At 46.3% G+C, this 18,244-nt stretch overlaps 1 protein-coding gene across 16 annotated transcripts in view; it reads left to right on the plus strand.

Annotated features, from left to right (window-relative positions):
- PTPRS (protein tyrosine phosphatase receptor type S) overlaps positions 1–18,244 on the plus strand; it is a 600,160-nt gene that overhangs the window by 414,196 nt on the left and 167,720 nt on the right. For all 16 annotated transcript variants that reach the window (XM_040417715.1, XM_040417713.1, XM_040417721.1 and 13 more), the window contains one exon: positions 3,320–3,495. In XM_040417715.1, the coding sequence (XP_040273649.1) occupies positions 3,320–3,495 (176 nt within the window). The remainder of the gene's footprint in view (positions 1–3,319; positions 3,496–18,244) is intronic.

Genomic DNA, 18,244 nt, shown 5'->3' on the forward strand with positions numbered 1-18,244 from the left:
AACACAGCATAAGGCCCTTTCAGACGAGCGAGCGAGGCACCCAGCCTGAAATTCTAGCACTGCCAGGGTCACATAGCATTATATTGATTTATGATGCTATGTAACCCTTACAGTCCATTTGTAACATAACTGGTTATTTTCAAGACTGCAAAACTTGAGTACACCTATAGCAGTTGCCTTTCCCAGGTTCTAACTATGGCTCTTGGTACTCACACAGCACTAGGACCTAAATATTATCTGTATACATCATTCTTAAAATCCTAGGAAAACAGCCGGGGAATTGCAGAGCCAAGAAGGCATCACTAGATAGTCATAATGCACTGTATGAATGTTAAAAACTGTTCCCCCTTACCAGGGGTGGGATTCAAATTTTTAACAACAGGTTCCCTAGTCAACGGTGGACACTCGGCATCACAACACATGTTTACATATAAATACACCATATATATGCAACACACATGCACATAAATATACCATATATACTGCATACACATAGCACCCAACTTTTTAAAAGCCTAAGGAGCTAAACTACGGAATAGAAGCGCTCATTTCCAGCTGCCGCCGCCAGAGCACTGGATCGGGATTCAGCCGGTAACACGGTTCTCCGATCCAACTGTGATTTTAACAACTGGATCTGGAGAACCTGAGGGAACTGGCTGAATCCCATGCCATGCCATGCCATACCCTTCCTGATCAGATTATAGGTTCCACAGAAGTCAGTATTATAGAAAATGACTGCCTTTTTGAGCTGAGGGGTAGAGGATGGTGGATACGTATGGTGATATTATTAAGTCCTCTGTAATCAATACAAGGACAAAGATCGCCATATTTCTTGGCCACAAAAAAAATATTCCAGCAACAGCTGGGGACCAGGAAGGATGATTTAATTCCTTTTGCAGAATCTCCTTGATATATTGCTGGCCCAAGTCTCTGGAGCAGGCAAGGAATAAATTCTTCATTTGGGAATCTTGGAACTGGGAAGAAGGTCTAAGGAGCAGTCATAATTTTTTATGAGGGGGAAGAACATCAGCAGTCTTTTCACTAAAGACTTCAGCACATTCACGATACTCAGGGAAACCTTGGAGACTGTTGGCAGTAACTAGGAATGGTTAATTAGACAATTGTCTTGTACAAGCTTTTCCACATTGTATTTCATTCTGCTGAAGCCTAATCAATGACTGGACTATGGAGGACCAACAAGGATACTACAAAATAACTGGATAAGAGGAAGAGTGAACTATCAGAAAAAAATGTGATCTGACTGTGTATTTTTTGCTGACAAGGAGTACAGAATCTTACCAATCCTACAGTTAGGGATACCATCTAAAGAATGAACGTCAATGGGTTGCTCCAGATCCTTGTTTACACAGCAGAATCTGCTGCACAGAAAAAATGTTTCAAATGACACGATCACTCGATGAACAAGGGTTTGCTTGTTCATTGGGTGATTGCTGACCTCTTTTACACAGGCCAGTTATTGGGAACTAGAGTTTCTACAAATGCTCATCCCCGATAATTGGCCTGATTATTGGTCTGTGTAAAAGGACCTATAGTTTAACTATGGGGCGCTATAAGATTTCTATGTGCCCTTGGTTGCAGGGCTTCAAGATTATTATAAGAACAGAACATCACTTCAATTTGTTCCACCCTTATCTCTGAAACTATTTTATAACCAAATTATATAGTAATTTTTTATTTTAATTTATTTTACGCATGTATATAACGCTGCTATATTCCGCAAGACTTTACAGACATTAGCATCAAGCTGTCCCCAATGGGGCTCACAATCTAAGTTCCGTATGTCTTTAGAGTGTGGGAGGAAACCGGAGTACCCAGAGGAAACCAACACATAGTTATGCAAAATATCAGTCCAATATAGCACATGTAATGCCAACACGTTTTTCAACAAGCATATTGTTCAAATGGACATTGCTAGTTTGATTAACACATGAATTATGAATTCTTTTTTTTTATATTGTAAAGGCATACGTTTGACAGGGATGCGAGCACTCTAGAATCTGATCAGCAGCAATATACTATAATAAAACTTTTGTAAACTGGAGTTGTGTAAAAGTCCAAAAACATAAAAATTGTTTTGCACAAGTGAACCCAAAAGTCACAAAGCCCTATGATGCTACTTTTTGAAGTGAGAATTCTGATTCTTTCCACATGAAAAAATATAGTAATACTTAAATTACCAAACCAAAATATATTTCTTAACATCTGAAGTTGGGCTTGCATTTTGCACTTTTCTTTAATTAGAGTTTGATCTGTGGTAAAATGAACCTTGTCACGTGATATACAATTGGCAAAAAAGTGAGTGTTGTAAAGTAGGTACTGATGTAACTGCTCCCTGTGGCCTTTAAGTTCTGTGGGTGGAGTATCTGTGTTTGACAGACTTTTCTATATAAAAGATGTCAATCGCTTATTTGTAACGTCACTGAACGTATAAGCATGGAGTGAATTCGGTAAATCTTCAGACCCTTTCACATTTTGTTACATTGTTACAAGATTTTCCTCTTTATTCTGCATTCAATAACCCATAATGACAAAGTGAAAAGAGAATGATCAAAATCTTTGATAATTTATTGAAAAGGAAAAACTTAAATATTTCATTAACATAAGTATTCAACCCTTTACGCATAGCTTAGTTGAAGCACCTTTACCAGTGATTAACGCCTCCAGTCTTCATGGGTATGATTCCACAAGCTTTGGGGATTTTGTACCATTCTTCTTTCTGGCCACTCAGGCATAAAGCCCAGATTGGTGGAATGGTGCAGTGGTGGTTGACCTTCTGGAAGTTTCTTTCATCTACACACAGGATCTTTGAAGCTCAACAAGAGTGATCATTTGGTTCTTGGTCTTACCAAGGCCCTTCTGGTCCTGGTTGTTCCATTTAACTTCTTCTATTTAAGAAGCATCAAGGCCACTGTGCTCTTGGGAGCTTTCAGTGCAGCAGAATTTTCTTGTACTCTTCTCCATATCTGCGCCTCCACACAATCCTGTCTCTGAGCTCTACAGGCAGTTCTTTCCTTCTCCTGGTTGATCTTTGCTCTGATATGTCAGCTGGGAGACCTTATATATACCGCAACATAACAAAATATGAAAAAAGTGAAGTGAGTTTGAAGAGTTTCCGAATGCATTGTACTTAGTACATTTCACTTATTTTTCTACCAGAAATATATAGCTTTGCTATAGCTGATACATTTGTAAAAAGTGTTATAAATAAGCATTTTACATATTCTTCACCTTTTTAAAATATATTTTTGTCTCTTTAATTCTGTGACTATTTTCTAATTATTACCCCTATTTACTACAGGAATTCTTGGCAGTGACTACATAAATGCCAACTATATTGATGGTTACCGGAAACAGAATGCATACATAGCAACCCAGGGACCCTTGCCTGACACTTTTGGAGACTTTTGGCGCATGGTTTGGGAACAGCGCTCTGCTACCATAGTTATGATGACAAGACTAGAAGAGAAGTCTCGGGTGAGTATCATATGACAGTATAGCAGCTCAAGCTATTTATATTTTAAAACCCAAAACAATGTATTAATCAGTTTCTGCCTGGTTTGAGTGGACATTGCACAGGTTAAAAAGTCTCACCTAAAAATTAGCTAAATTTTAAACATTTGTGTTCTCAGTCCTAAAAAGAAAACAGGCAAGAAAAGTGGGTGTGGTCAAGCTGTAAAGGCCACTTTCACACAGTCAGTGTTTGGTCATTGATTTCGATCAGTGATTGTGACCCAAAACAAAAATTTTAGAACAGGCGCAACTCTTCCCATTAGGCCCTATTTACACGACCATATTTGTGGTCTACATCTGATCCGCATGAGCAGAAAAGTAGATGTGACCAAAGAGCAAGTAACAATACCTATTAACTCTGTCAGGGTTAATAGGTATTGCTGGGGGTGTCATTTTTATTTTAGTAATTTTTCTAGAGAGGTTGTACAGCCTCCAGTTTGCACAGACACCCAGCCCCGTTGATCACATGACCTCTGCGACCAGAGAAATAAGTGGCAGTGCTTGTTGAACATCGTATATAGAGCGATGAGGAAGGCAGGGATGATGAAAAACCATCCCTGCCTTCTCTATGGGGAGCTCTGCTGTCACTGACAACAGGCTTTCTGCTCCCACAGCTGCACTATTAGTGTGAAGCTGCAATCTCTTCAAGGAGGTTTAGAAGCCTCTGTGCAGATATATGTGCCAATTGCCCAGACGTTTATCATCAGTGGGCAGTCAGCAAGCATTAGTAAAGTTTTTAAACATATAAAGCCAACTCACATGCCCATCATTAGCTATATTCTTTTTACTTTAGAATAGAGGACAGTGCATTCAAGGGATATCAGTTGTTACTAAGTTTACCCCTAGTTAGGTTTCTGTGTCATAGTGAGTGGGAAGAGAGGGGTCTCTATTCTGTTACACAAATACAAACAGGGACTATCCTAAAAAAGCTTTCATTAATTTCATGAGAAATTTGGTATCTCCCATATACCTTTTTACAAGTACTTACAGCTTAGGCATGTCAATAATACCCAAATCAGAGGGACGCCTTTAACTGTTGAAACTAGTTTTTTCATAGACTTGATTGCTGAATTGGGAAACACAAAGAGGATCATTTATAAAGACCAGCCTCTACATAACGTAGACTGTACACTTGTCCAAATCTACACCCGCTCCCTGCCAGACTGCCCATTTCCCCACCCACTCCACACACCCTTTTTTTTAGAACTGGCATGAGTAGCGGAAAAAGGGAAAAAGTTGCAGATTGCGGTGTAAATAGCCTGCGACAGATATACGCCAAAAAATTGCATATATCTGTTCACAAAAATCCCTGCAATATAGACACCTATTATCCTTCTATTTGAAGAAATTCCCAGTGGTAGTGAAAAGCAAATTAAAGGCAGATGTTGGTACCAAAGCTGAGGATAAGTGTAAAGGCCGATTAATTGGCCTGTATTTGTGGGAGGGGCTTGGCCACCTACTTCAACGGCCGGCACCCTCCCACATGCGTACGACGTGCAGAGTTCTAGCGTGCGCTCGTACCTGGCAGTCCTGGTCGGAAGAGTAGGTGAGTGGACGTCCGTGCGCTGGTTCAGGCCTTTTGTAAGTAGGGGCCGCCATGCGCCGCGCCACTGCATGGCTGACTGTAGACAGCGGGGGGGCGGGCCTCGGCACTACGGGGGGTCCCTCCTGCCCGTTGCAAACGCCGCCACTTTAGCCGCCCGCGGGGGTGGGGGTCCGAGCCCACGGAGACGCTCCTCTCTCCTCCACCGCTCAGGTCCGGTCACGACACCACTCTCCGGCGGGGGGGGGGGGGGGGCGGGGCTCGCGGTCACAACAGGACCTCCCCCCGCCCGCCTCCCCGGCCGCTTCCGCCCTTCCACCTCGCGCATACAGCCAGTGCTACCCCGCTCCCTCACGTGGTGGGCGCACGCAGTCTGCGGTGGGCCGGCCCCCTAGCTAGGGAAGGCACCCCTGCGACGTGCGCCCTACCGGGGGGCGGGGCGGCACCACGTGGCTCCACCCATCTCAACACGGAGCTGGGGATGAGCCACACAAGCTCCCCCGTTACCCCAGGTCTGCCAGGGGGCACCACCGTTCTCCCCACGTGGTGGAGGGGCCCAGCCGGCGGTGGGTCGGCCCCTCATGGAATAAGGGGGCACCCCTGCACTGGGCACCCCATCAGGGAGCGCCGGGCCCCCCACGTGGCACGTTCGCACATTAGAAGGGGGGAGGCCATGTCTGATAAAGCCTCCCCCTATGCCAGGGGGCAGCACCGTTTCCCCACGTGGTGGAGATGCCCAGCCGGCGGTGGGTTGGCCCCTCAAAGGTAGGAGGGCTCCCCCGCACTGAGCTCTCCATCAGGGACCGGTGAGGCCCCCCACGCGGCATTTCTAGTTTTTGGCTAGGTGGGGCCCTCGACGCCGGGGGCCCCCCCTGTGTCAACTTCATGCCAGAGGGCTGCGCAGCTCCCCACACGGCAGTAGTGCTCAGCCGGCAGGCGGCCCAGCCCCAGGACGGCAGGGGGCCCCGCACTGAGCACCCTGTCAGGGACACGCGCTGGCTCTCCACGTGGCACCTGAGACATGTTGGCGTGGGGTGTCGGCCGTTGCCCAGAGGTCCACCCCCACTTGGTTCACGGTGCCAGGGAACCCCGCGCTCCCCACGTGGTTGCCGCGAAGCACGGTGGGGCTCGCAGCGGCCCCGCTCCTCACCCACACCAAAGTCTGGCACAGGCCGCTGTGCCGCTTAGACAGGTAGGGGTTTTTCACCGCCAACGTCAGGTAGTGGTCAATGTCAATCAGTATACCTACTCTCGTTAGCCGACCATACCTTCTACTCACAACCCACGTTCTACAATTGAGCCTTACGCATTGACTGGTTCTTTTGTTGCTCCGTTGTTGTTTTCCAGGTTCAAAGCAGTTATTAGTCAGAGAGAAGTTGGTTTGGATCTCAGTTTATTTTCCTTGTCAACCAAGGTAGTGGGGGTACACCTTGGGGGACGGGTAGGTGCTGCCTTTGTCAGGCTTGTGTCTCATGCATTACTTTACGTACAGGTTGTTCTGTGTTCATTGATACTTCCGTGAAAGTCAGAGTGTAGTGCTTCTCAGTTGGTAAGTACGGCAGGTCTCCTTGCATGGACTACCGGGTGGCGGTTCCTGGCCACTCCTTCACGGCTCTTCTGGTGTCAACGTACATTCCTCACGGGGATAGTTCACCCTTTCGTTACGTGGTTTAGACTGCTGCACGGTTTCCGGCGGTCATTTAGGCTAGACGGTCATTTTACGTTACTGTTTTCACAGCCACGATGTCACACGCGTCAGACATCGTTGAAGCGTCAGTGGACGCGGTCGTAGCAGAGACATCCGAAGGCGGCAGTATACCGTCCCTACGTGCTTGGACCATCCCCAGGCTTATGGCGGCGCTGACAAAGCAGGGCGTCCCTTTCCCGGCATCTGCCAGAAAAGCGGAACTGTATCGCCTATGGAAAGACTCCCTGGTACCCAGTACCAATGATCCCCCTGCGGCCACGATGCAAACTTCGCTGACTCAGATACATGTCATGCTAAACAGTCTGACGTCTGCCGTCACGTCCATGCAGGCGAGGTTGGAGTCTATCGAGGCTCGCAGCGCAGTCCTACCAGTTTCCTCCCTCGAGGTTGCGGTCGCCTCCACCTCTGCCGCCGCAGACATTCGCTCTGTCCAGTCCGTCCCCAACGTGACTCCCTCCCACTTTGTCCCGATCAACATCAGGAAGGACATCCTGGAGGGTAGGGATGTCAATCTTGCGTCTCTATTGATAGCCTCCAGGGACCTATCTGACAACAAGGTCATAGCTTGCGGGGAAGTGTCAGTGGTACCGAGAAGCCGCGACCACCGGCTCAACCGCAAATTGTCCATACCGGAATTCGTCATGGCGTTCAGCCTTTTCAGGGATGTGATTTGCACTGCCAGGCCGGACAGGAGGGAGGAACTAGACCTGTATCTCTTTAGGGTCACAGAGTTGGGTCACAGGTATGGAGGGAGCGCATTCTATGACTACCACTGTTCATTTTCAGCTAAGGCGGCAGCGGCTCTCTCCCAGTTCCAACACGTTACTGACTGGTCCAACCTGGACACTGAGCTTTTCTGCAGGCATTTTGCAGGTCTGAAGGCTCCCTCCTGTTCCGCCTGCCAGTCTATCTTTCACTCTGTCGAGTGGTGCGACAAGTCCGCCGTCAGCACGGCATCCTACCCCTCCAGCTCTACAGCTGGTCCACTCGACGTCTTCAGACCCCCCAACTCAGTAGACAAGCTGGGCCGACCCATCGTTCAGCTAGGGAGGGCACAGATATGTAACAATTTCAATTACGCGTCTTGTAATTTCGGTCAATGCCGTCTGTTACATATCTGTACCAACTGTTTTAGGGCCCACCCCCGAGTAGCGTGCTCATTAAAGTCGGTGAAAAATTATATGAGTGTGGTCAATATTAGCCGTCTACAAGAGTACTTGCAAGGTCATCACAATCCAGGGTTCGTACAGTTCCTGGTGTCAGGATTTCACGAGGGTTTCCATACGGGCTTGATCACGACTCCGGAGTTCACACACGAATGCAGGAACCTTCAGTCAGCCGAAAGAAATCCCGCTTCGGTAGACACACTAATAGAGGCCGAGTTAAGCAAAGGGTTCTTGATCGGTCCCTTTAGTGTGCCCCCCTTTCAACGCTGGAGAGTCAGTCCCGTGGGGGTAGTTACAGGCAAGTTCAGTAAAAAGGAGAGACTCATTATTGACTTATCGGCCCCACACGGCTCCCAGGTCCCCAGCCTTAACTCCCTCATTCCTTCGGAGGAAGTGGGCATGAGATATGCTTCGATCGATCAGGCTATCGCCATCATTATGAAAACGGGCCCAGGGTCCATGTTGTCCAAAGCCGACATATCGGATGCCTTTAAGTTGCTTCCCATCATGCCAGCCCTCTGGCAGTGGCACGGCATCAAGTGGAGAGGCCTGTATTATTTCTCCACCAAGCTCACCTTCGGTTCCAAGAGCAGCCCCTGGCTCTTCGATCAGTTGGCTCAGGCGCTCCACTGGGTCTTGGTACACAAGGTCCTCTGTGAGTTTGTCATCCACTATTTGGATGACTTCCTGCTGATTGAGAGGCCAGGGGCAGTTCCCCTAGGGCTGGGAAAGTTGCTGAGGTGTTTTTTCCAGTTAGGTGTCCCGGTTTCCCCCAAGAAAGTAGAAGGCCCGGCCACAGTCATCACCTTTTTGGGCATTGAGTTAGACTCCCAGCACATGTTAGCTAGGTTGCCTGCGGATAAGTTAATAAGGATTAGAGAAGTCATCCACAGGTTTACAGTCACAACCGTGGTCACTAAGGCTGACCTTCAGTCTCTACTGGGTATGTTAAACTTCGCCATGCGCATCATCCCGCAGGGCAGAGCGTTCATATCCTGCCTACTGGCCCTCTTAAGTTCCGCCACGGAACAGGACAGCCCAGTGTGCCTGGACAGTCAAGCCCTAGCGGATCTCCACATGTGGGACCATTTTCTGAGCCAGTGGAACGGGGTGTCCTTATTCGTACCCGAGCTGTCTTGTCGGTCGCCTACAGTCTTTTCGGATGCAGCTGCGGGCTCAGGGTTTGCCGCCATTTTTGGCACCCACTGGGTTGCAGACGAATGGCCTGCCGAGGTGGGACAAATTCCGGGGTTCCTCCAAACCTCGGCGCTGTTCGAGCTGTACCCCATCGTGGTAGCCGCCCACATTTGGGGCAGTCTTTGGGCGCGTCAGTCTGTTCTGTTCGTAACTGACAACGCAGCCGTGGTAGACATCCTTAACAGTGGGCTGTCAAAGTCTAGCCAAGTCATGTGTTTTCTCAGACGGTTAGTGCAGCTCTCCCTACGTCACCACTTTCATGTTTTCAGTGCCCATGTGCCAGGTGCGCAAAACGGGGCTGCTGACGCCTTGTCGTGGGCTAACTTCTCCCGTTTCTTTCAGATCATGCCAGAGGCAGACGCGACAGGCACCACCGTCCCTCCTCTCGAGTCCTTAAGGCTAATGTAACCAACCACCTTGAGACGGCTCACGCTCTGATACGCAATTCCCTCTCACCTAACACAACCAGGGCATACAACACCGGGTGGAAGACGTTCTGCAGGTTTCGAGGGGAATGTCCTCAAGGGGACTCCAGTTTTCTAGAGTACATCCTGGCGTTCATTGGTTACTGCCACTCAGTGCGCAGGCTCTCCCACGGTACAGTGAGGTCGTACCTGGCGGGAGTGCAACACTTCCTCTCTGTTAGCCATCCCGAACTAGCGTCAGTGTTTACCATACATGCTGTCAAAGCCGCTCTCAAGGGTTTGAGCAAGTGCGGGCCGCAAAGCCAAGTACGCAGGCAAGCGGTCACCGGCCCTCTTTTCCGCAAACTGTCCTCACGCCTTGGACGGTAATCCTTTCGGGGTTTTGGCCAGCTTGGTACTAAATCCGCCATCTATCTAGCCTTTTACGGCTTCCTGAGACCTGGGGAGTTCACCTGTTCGCCAGGCAGTAGCAAGTTCCTCACGGTCAGTCAGCTGGTCCAGAACTCCGACGGGTTCACATTACTGCTCAAAACGTCCAAGACCTCCCAGATGGGCCCCCCTGTTCCGGTATCCTTCTTTCCCACAGCACACCAATGGTGTCCGGTGACGGTGCTTCGTCAGTTACGGTCTGCCTTGTCCGAGGCCGGACCGAATAGTCCATTGTTACCCTTCGGGGGGGTTCCACTCACCACCCATCAGTTCATATCCCATGTAAGGTCACTCGTGGCCAGCACGGGCGGTGACCCTGCCACTATTTCGGGTCATTCATTTCGCATAGGTGCCGCATCCGCGGCCTCCAAAAACCGAGTGCCTGCGCATGTCATACAGAAACTGGGGCGTTGGCACTCGTCTTGTTTCAATCGTTACATACCTCACCCCGAAACAGAAATGTCGGCAGCCTTTCAAACTTTGGCTTTGTAACGACTTTGCAATAAATTACTTCTGCCTATCAGTATGTCTTTTTGCCCTCTTTCAGGCGTCCCTCCACGACGCGGTTACGGCACAACTCTGACCGCTTAGGGATAGGGTATACTAGGTAGGATAGGTACGTACTTGGTTGCCACGACCACAAGTGTAAAGGCCGATTCATTGGCCTGTATTTGTGGGAGGGGCTTGGCCACCTACTTCAACGGCCGGCACCCTCCCACATGCGTACGACGTGCAGAGCTCTCCCTCCCACCCACCCCTTTCTTCTGTTACTCTCAAAGGGGATGCCCTCTTTCAGGCGTCCCTCCACGACGCGGTTACGGCACAACTCTGACCGCTTAGGGATAGGGTATACTAGGTAGGATAGGTACGTACTTGGTTGCCACGACCACAAGTGGAATAACATATTAGAGACTCTGAAACTGTCTTTGTGTGAAGCCCAATGTCTCTTGCAGCTCTTTACTGTTATAGAATGCCAATCTTATTTCACAACATAGAAATCAAGGCTAGTGCTATATTTCCGAGACATGAAGGTTGAGGAGGCATATTTCATGCATATGCTATGGGAATGCACCTCTCGTGGTCCAAATTGGAAAGTTCTTAATATCATACATACGGTACATAATATAACACTTCCAGCAGATTCTAGAGTATGCATACTAGACTTACTTGGGGGTAAGCATTTCAGGCATGCTATATCATGCTAGAAAACATCACTTTTCATTGGATACAGGCAAGCCCTTTCAACTATACAGATATCTAAAAGTAAACTAAACAGGGAAATATGGTTGGAAAAAGGGGTATGTAAGAAGAAAGACACGCTCCATAAATTTGAAGCAGTTTGGAAAGTTTGGAGTGCCTAAACACCCCATTATCAGCGGCCAACATTTTTATGGACAAACTGGAAAACCATAATGAATGATAAAGATTATAAGTACGGTAATACATGTCTATAGCACAATATCCTTAGATGATCTATTTACTAGCATTACAATCACAATGACTTGCTCAAGCACTAGTACCCGCCTAAAATCATAGACCTATCTATTTTTTTTACAGGAATTTCTAAACAGTTGGCAATCCTGTCCAGGGTTGCCATCAGACATTCTCATAAGGAATATATTACATATGATAATCTAGTATACCAGGTGTTTGCTAGGAAGGGAAATAAGGGCTCATGCACTGGATGTTTTGTGGTCTGCAAATTGTGGATCCGCAAAACATGGACACCGTCTGTGTGCATTCTGTATTTTGCAAAACGGAACAGCTGGCCCCTAATAGAACAGTCCTATACTTGTCCGTAATGCGGACAATAATAGGACATGCAGAACAGCCATGCAGACATACACTTTTTTTTTGCGGCCCCGTTGAAGTTAATGGTTCCGCATACGGGCCGCAAATAAAACAGAACAGACACAGGAATAAAAACATGGAAACAAGAAGTATATATTGTGATGGAAAAATGAATCTAGCCAGCAAAGGAAGCAATATGGATAATAACAATACATTAGTAAGTGCTTTGTGTCAACTTTCTGTACATGATAAATGCCATTTGCTGATGTGAGACAACCCCTTTAGCCTCTGCATGTTACCCTCGGGCATCTTCAGCACGCACTAAAACACTGAAGACAGATTCTCCTTATCAACACTGTTAGGCCCCTTTCACACGGGCGTTGCGGGAAAATGTGCGGGTGCGTTGCGGGAACACGCACAATTTTTCCGCGCGAGTGCAAAACATTGTAATGCGTTTTGCACTCGTGTGAGAAAAATCGCGCGTGTTTGGTACCCAAACCCGAACTTCTTCACAGAAGTTCGGGCTTGGGATCGGTGTTCTGTAGATTGTCTTATTTTCCCTTATAACATGGTTATAAATTACACTTTAAATGACAATTAACCTTAAAAACCAAAAGGAAAAAAGGGAGAGGATAATTGTCAATAGTCCTAGGAAGGAGGCCACAAATAGGAGTTGTTTGTACAAATTTACCCCAGAGTCAGCAGTTTGTGGCTGTTTCTTGGACACTTCGGACATTACATGGGAAATTTTTGCTCAGTATATGAGTGTGATGGAATACATGAATTGACATAAAAAAAGATAACAACCTGTATCATAGTAACATTAAGACTTCATTATATGACTTACCATATTATGCTGTGTCTTTTTTTATTTGTGCAGAATTGCAAAGTAAACCCACAATAGTTTAGTAAAACTGTTATAAAATGCATAAAAAAAAAAAATATCTGATCTCGTAATTAATAAATCCACATGTCAAAGCCAGAAAGGGAAAATAAAACAAATGGCAATTTTGGGATACATAGGTCCCCAAAACAGGTACAAAAAAAATCCTGGCACGCTTACAATGTTGTTATATGAAAATTGGAAAATACAAGTTTTGGCAGAAGTTTTACAGTTTTTCACCACAATTTTGCAAAAATCTATATCACACAGGCTGGAAAAAATCTATTTCAGTTTTCGATGCAATACCTCTTCAAATTCAATGTATTTTACATTTGCCACACATATCACCCTATGCATTACAAAGGCCAAAATATGTAGTAAAACTCTGCAGAAAATAATTTGCAGATTTAAAATCTGAAACCACCTGATAGTTTCCATGCATGAACTTTCTGCAGCACTGCAGCTGTATTCCTGATTTTCTGCCTGCAAAGGCAGATAAGAAGTCCACTGCATTTCAAAGTCTAAGGGTTCATGCACATGGCCGTTGCCGTTTTTGCTGTCCGCAAATTGCAGATCTGCAAAATACGGATTCCAGCCTTGTGTGTTGTGCATTTTGCGGAACGTCTTACCCTTGTGGTGGTTAGCTGTACAAATGGTAGGCAGTCGGCAAAATTGGATGCAACATAAGGGTTTTATTGGAAAACAAACACAACAAAAATTGTTCCAACAGGATGGCTTGGCTTCAGCCCATCAAAGTTCAGTCACATAAAGCACTTATCTTCAGCCCTCAAGTGTCATATAACAGTTCAATTTTTAAACAGGCAGAAATACAGGAGTCACCTTTGTGCAGAGTCTTGCCTCTTTCCTTCTCTCGAACACTGTGGAGATGAATGCTCCCAAGTCCTCTGCAGATCACTCCCATACTCCATCTCGGGTGTTACCACCCAATGTCAGTATGTATGGGGTACACATACTGACATTGGGTGGTAACACCCGAGATGGAGTATGGGAGTGACCTTCCCACCCAAACTCTTCAGTCACTCCTAAATCCCGGACCAAAATTCCAGCTACCACAAACTCAGCAATCTAACATCACTGGTTGCCATTTACATCCAGGATTTACATCACTGAGAGCAGCAACCTCAGTGACACATACTTGCCATCAATAACCTCACCCCTTGGATGCTTACACCCTCTATAGAACTGTCCTATCCTTTTCCGTAAAACGAACAAGAATAGGACATGTAAAACATTTTTTTGCGGGTTCGCATCTGTTGCAGCCCCATTGAAGTAAACGTTTCCGCAGCCGACCCACAAAAAATGTGGATCAGATGCGGGCCAAAAATAAGTTCGTGTGCATGAGCCCTAAATGTAAAAGGGATACTTCCATCTGAAAGGGGTATGTTTTCAAACTCTACAGAAGTTGTCAAAAGCTTTGAGACTGACACAAATTTTGGTTCTCAATAAGTTTCCTGCTTCAGTGTTTTTATATCTGTTTGGGCTCATGCACATGACCGTATGTATTTTGCGGTCCACAAAACACAGATCCACAAAAAATATGGATGACGTCCGTGTGCATTCCGTATTTTGCGGAACAGAACTTCTGGCCCTTAAGAGAACAGTCCTATCCTTGTCCGTAATGAGGACAATAATAGGACATGTTCTATTCTTTTGCAGAACGGACATACATACTGTGAGGTAGTGACGGGCCTCATGGCTGCTAGGGGAGATTCATGGCAGGAGTTTCCATGTCTTCCCCATCAGTAATCAATTCTGAGGCAGCACCAGGTGCCACAATCAGTCTGGGATAAGAGCCCAGCCCAGACTGTCAGTCATTGAGAGAGAGTCTTTGTGGAAACAGAGTCCTGCTGGAGACTCTGTACAAGTGGTCTCAGCCAGGCTGACTGAGGTGCCAGGGGGCTAGGTGCTAATGTTCCGGACATTGGGGGACGCCGTGACGTCTGGGTGCAAAGGTCACGAGGCCAAAGTCGGGAGGACTACTGGGCCACACTCCCCTATAAAAGTACTGGACTTGAGAGCGTGTGTGAACGGTGCTCTGTACAGCCAGGAGGCTGATGGACATTGGGTTAGGAAAGCCTTTAGGTGAGTCAGGGATATGTTATGTTTAGTTAGAGCCCAGCCGGGCGAGTGTTTTTTTATTTTGTATAATTGTTTATGTTTACGCGGATGTGCCGCAATAAAGCAGTGTTTGGACCTTAAACTTGGTGTCTGGCGAAGATATCTGTGAGAATGACCCCCGAAAGAGAGCTAATCCCCCACAGTACATACAGAAACGGAATGCACACGGAGTAACTTCCATTTTTTTGCAGACCCATTGAAATGAATGGTGCGGCATATGGGCCGCAAAAAAACCGGAACAGATGCGGAAAGAAAATACATTTGTGTGCATAAGCCCTTTGTCAGATGTTTCTACGGTTTACTGAAGTACAATTATTTTTTAACATTTATGCAAAGTTTCAACATTTACACGCTGGCATGCTGGATATCAGCTTATGGGCCAAATCCTCACTGATGGCATCTCATTCTTGACTAATCAGTGCTTGGAGTCTATCACAATTTCTTTATTTTTATTTGTCCACGTGCTTTTTGAGGGTTGACTACAGGTTCACAATGGGTTTGACATCTAGGGAGTTTCCTGGCCATGGACTCCACATTTTAATATTTTGTTCACTGAGTCACTTAGATATTATTTTTGCCTTGGACATGGTGATCCATCATGGTAGAAAAATCATTGTTCATCGCCAAATTGCTCCTGGATTGTTGAAAGAAGTTGCTCTTAGAGTTTGTTTTGATTCCATTCTTTATTCATGGCAGTGTTCTTAGGCAAAATTGTGAGTGAGCCCTTGGATTAAAGCAACTGTAAAGGCTCTTTCACACGAGCGGATCCCGTGCATGGAATCCACTGCATGAAAGAGTGGCAAGCCCCATTCCGGACAGCAGAGACACGGAGCAGTAACATGATTGATAATGCTCTTTGCCTCTCTGTGACCTTTTTACTACAAAATCATGATGACAACTTTATCTCACTGTGATTTTGTAGTAAAAAGATCACAGAGAAGCATGGAGCATTATTAATCCTGTTAATGCTCCATGTCTCTGCTGTCCGGAACGGGGCTTGGCTCTCTTTCACGCAGCAGATTACCCGCTCGGCATACGCTCGTGTGAAAGAGCCCTAAAGGGTCTCAGGATGCTTCACTGTTGGCATGACACAGGACACATGGTAGCTCTCACCTTTTCTTCTCCGGACAATCAGATGTTCAAAACAGTCTGAAAAGGGCTTCATCAGAGAAATGGGCTATGGGCCTTTATTAATACCACCGCACGTTTTGCTGCCTCTCCCTGTCCCCTCACATTCCATCCTACAATTTTAAGTTTGTCAGCCTTACTCTGCATGGTAGTAAATCATGTCAGGAGAAAGAGCTCGAGAATTCTGGTGCTCTGACCATATCCCTTTACCTCTGAAGCCAAATTATCAATGCACCTGTCCCATCGCTGGACCCACCCAATCCCCAAACCCACATAAACAATGTAAACATCATCAACATAGAATCCTTTTTTTAAAAATATGCTCCATAAAATATGTAGCTTAAAGAATTCACCTAAGGCGGAAAAACTTCCTGTAAACGTGCAGCGGCATATAAAAAAACTATCAAAAACATATTTTGAGTAAACATTAAGCAAAGTCGCTTCTCCGTCCTGCTTCTTATATAGTAAAGTCTGCAGTGCGCAACAGTTGAGCCAATCATGCACTATATAACTACGTCCTCTCTGCTAAATGACCTTAGGCAAACATATATACTCTAGCAGAAGCGAACCAATAGTACATATTAGTATAATTTTGTCATAGATATTGTATTCCAAAGATAAACCACAGTAATAAGGCAAGAGAAAAAAAGTAGAAAGCAAAAGCAATATATTGCACTTATCAGGCATGTCCCTCGACCCAGGCTGGATCCACAAAAGTCCCATGGGCTTGCAGGAGACATATTCAACCAGTGTTCGCTTTAAGCTTTTCGTGGGTTTCCACCCACTGCGCCGCAACCATCTGTGTTTCAAATATGCAGACCTCTCCATGCTCCACCACTCGCAACTAGGCCGGATACATCATAGAATAGGGAATCTGCAAGGCTCCAAGATGGCGTTTCACATCCTGGAAGTTCACTCTTCTGCACTGAACCTCAGAGGAAAAATCTGGAAAAATTGATATTTTGTTTCCATTGATTAGGAGATCAGGGTGATCCCTGGCTTTCGTAAGGATAGTATCTCTGTCCCTGAAGTGCAGTAGCTTCATCAAGATTGGGTGGGGCATGGAATGGCACCCTATGTGCTCTTTCAATGGCAAACACACGAGACGGAGAGTCCTTGCCGAATTTAAGGGCCAGCCAATCTTCAAAAAACATCCACTGTGTCGGACCCCTCAGCCTTTTCGGGCACCCCAACCTATTTTCTAGGTAGTTGGTTTTGGACATCAATATAGACACATTATGTATGATTCTGCCGAGATCTCTCTTCACTGGGGGTAGCTGATCCTCAATAGTGCTCACTTCATTTTCCACCTCTTTGATCCTCTCAGTCCCCTGCCTGAGATCTTGTCTGATGAGGGAGACATTTTCCTTCAAGCTGCCCATATTTGTATTGAGAATGTGTAGTGAGCTGCTGCAATGTTTCACCGCATTAACAATATCTTTAATAGTGGGCTCATCTCCAGGAGTAACAGGGTTCTCTAGCTCCATGTGTGTAGCTTGTGCCTCAGCTGGGAGGTGCCTTCCTGCATATCCTGCCCCCCCTGCTGATGGTGGGGCCGCCATCTTGTGGACCATATATGTCTTTTCAGGGCCTGTAGTAGGGTCTTGTATGGGCTCCCCTAAGGGTTTTACAGGGCAACTGATAGTTGGTCTCGGGGGGGACAGAGGAGGAACGTGCATATCTACCCAGCTCGCGGCCCGCACCTCTGCCACGGTGCCATCTTGCTTCGGCGTTGCCAGAGGCCCAACATCCCTCCCTCCCTGTCCTTCCTTCTGGTGCGGGTCTTTTTGGCGCAGGAGGGAGCCGCACAGCACAAGAAGGTCGCCTGTGGTCCATGTAGATGTTGAGTGACCTGCAGACTGAGGATGGTGCAGGATGGCAGGGAAGCAGGACAGGAGCCTCTCAGTGCTGCGTCCTCTCACATGCCCGACCAGGCCATGCCCCCCGAGAACAGCTACTTTAAACAATTATACATCACCAAAAACAATCCATAGCCTTAATGTTCCCATAAAAACTTAGTTTATTAATACAATTAAAAATATCAAACACACTTAATATAATGGGGGTAAATCAAGATTCCTACCCTGCGTGTATATATAAAAAAATCTTTTTAGAATTAATAATTTCTATTTTTCACTTTTTATCACTTTCAAAGTATGTGCCTTCAATTATAATATTGTTTGAGACACTTTTATACTTTTTAACACTTGTCTAAAATAATCATGCATAGTTGTTTATCTTGCACTTTAATCATGGGCACAAATGTGTTTACTTAATATTTATTATATTGTATTAGTGTTTAAT

Source organism: Bufo bufo, chromosome 2 (genome assembly GCF_905171765.1).
Source record: "Bufo bufo chromosome 2, aBufBuf1.1, whole genome shotgun sequence".
In the NCBI taxonomy this organism is placed as follows: Eukaryota; Metazoa; Chordata; class Amphibia; order Anura; family Bufonidae; genus Bufo; species Bufo bufo.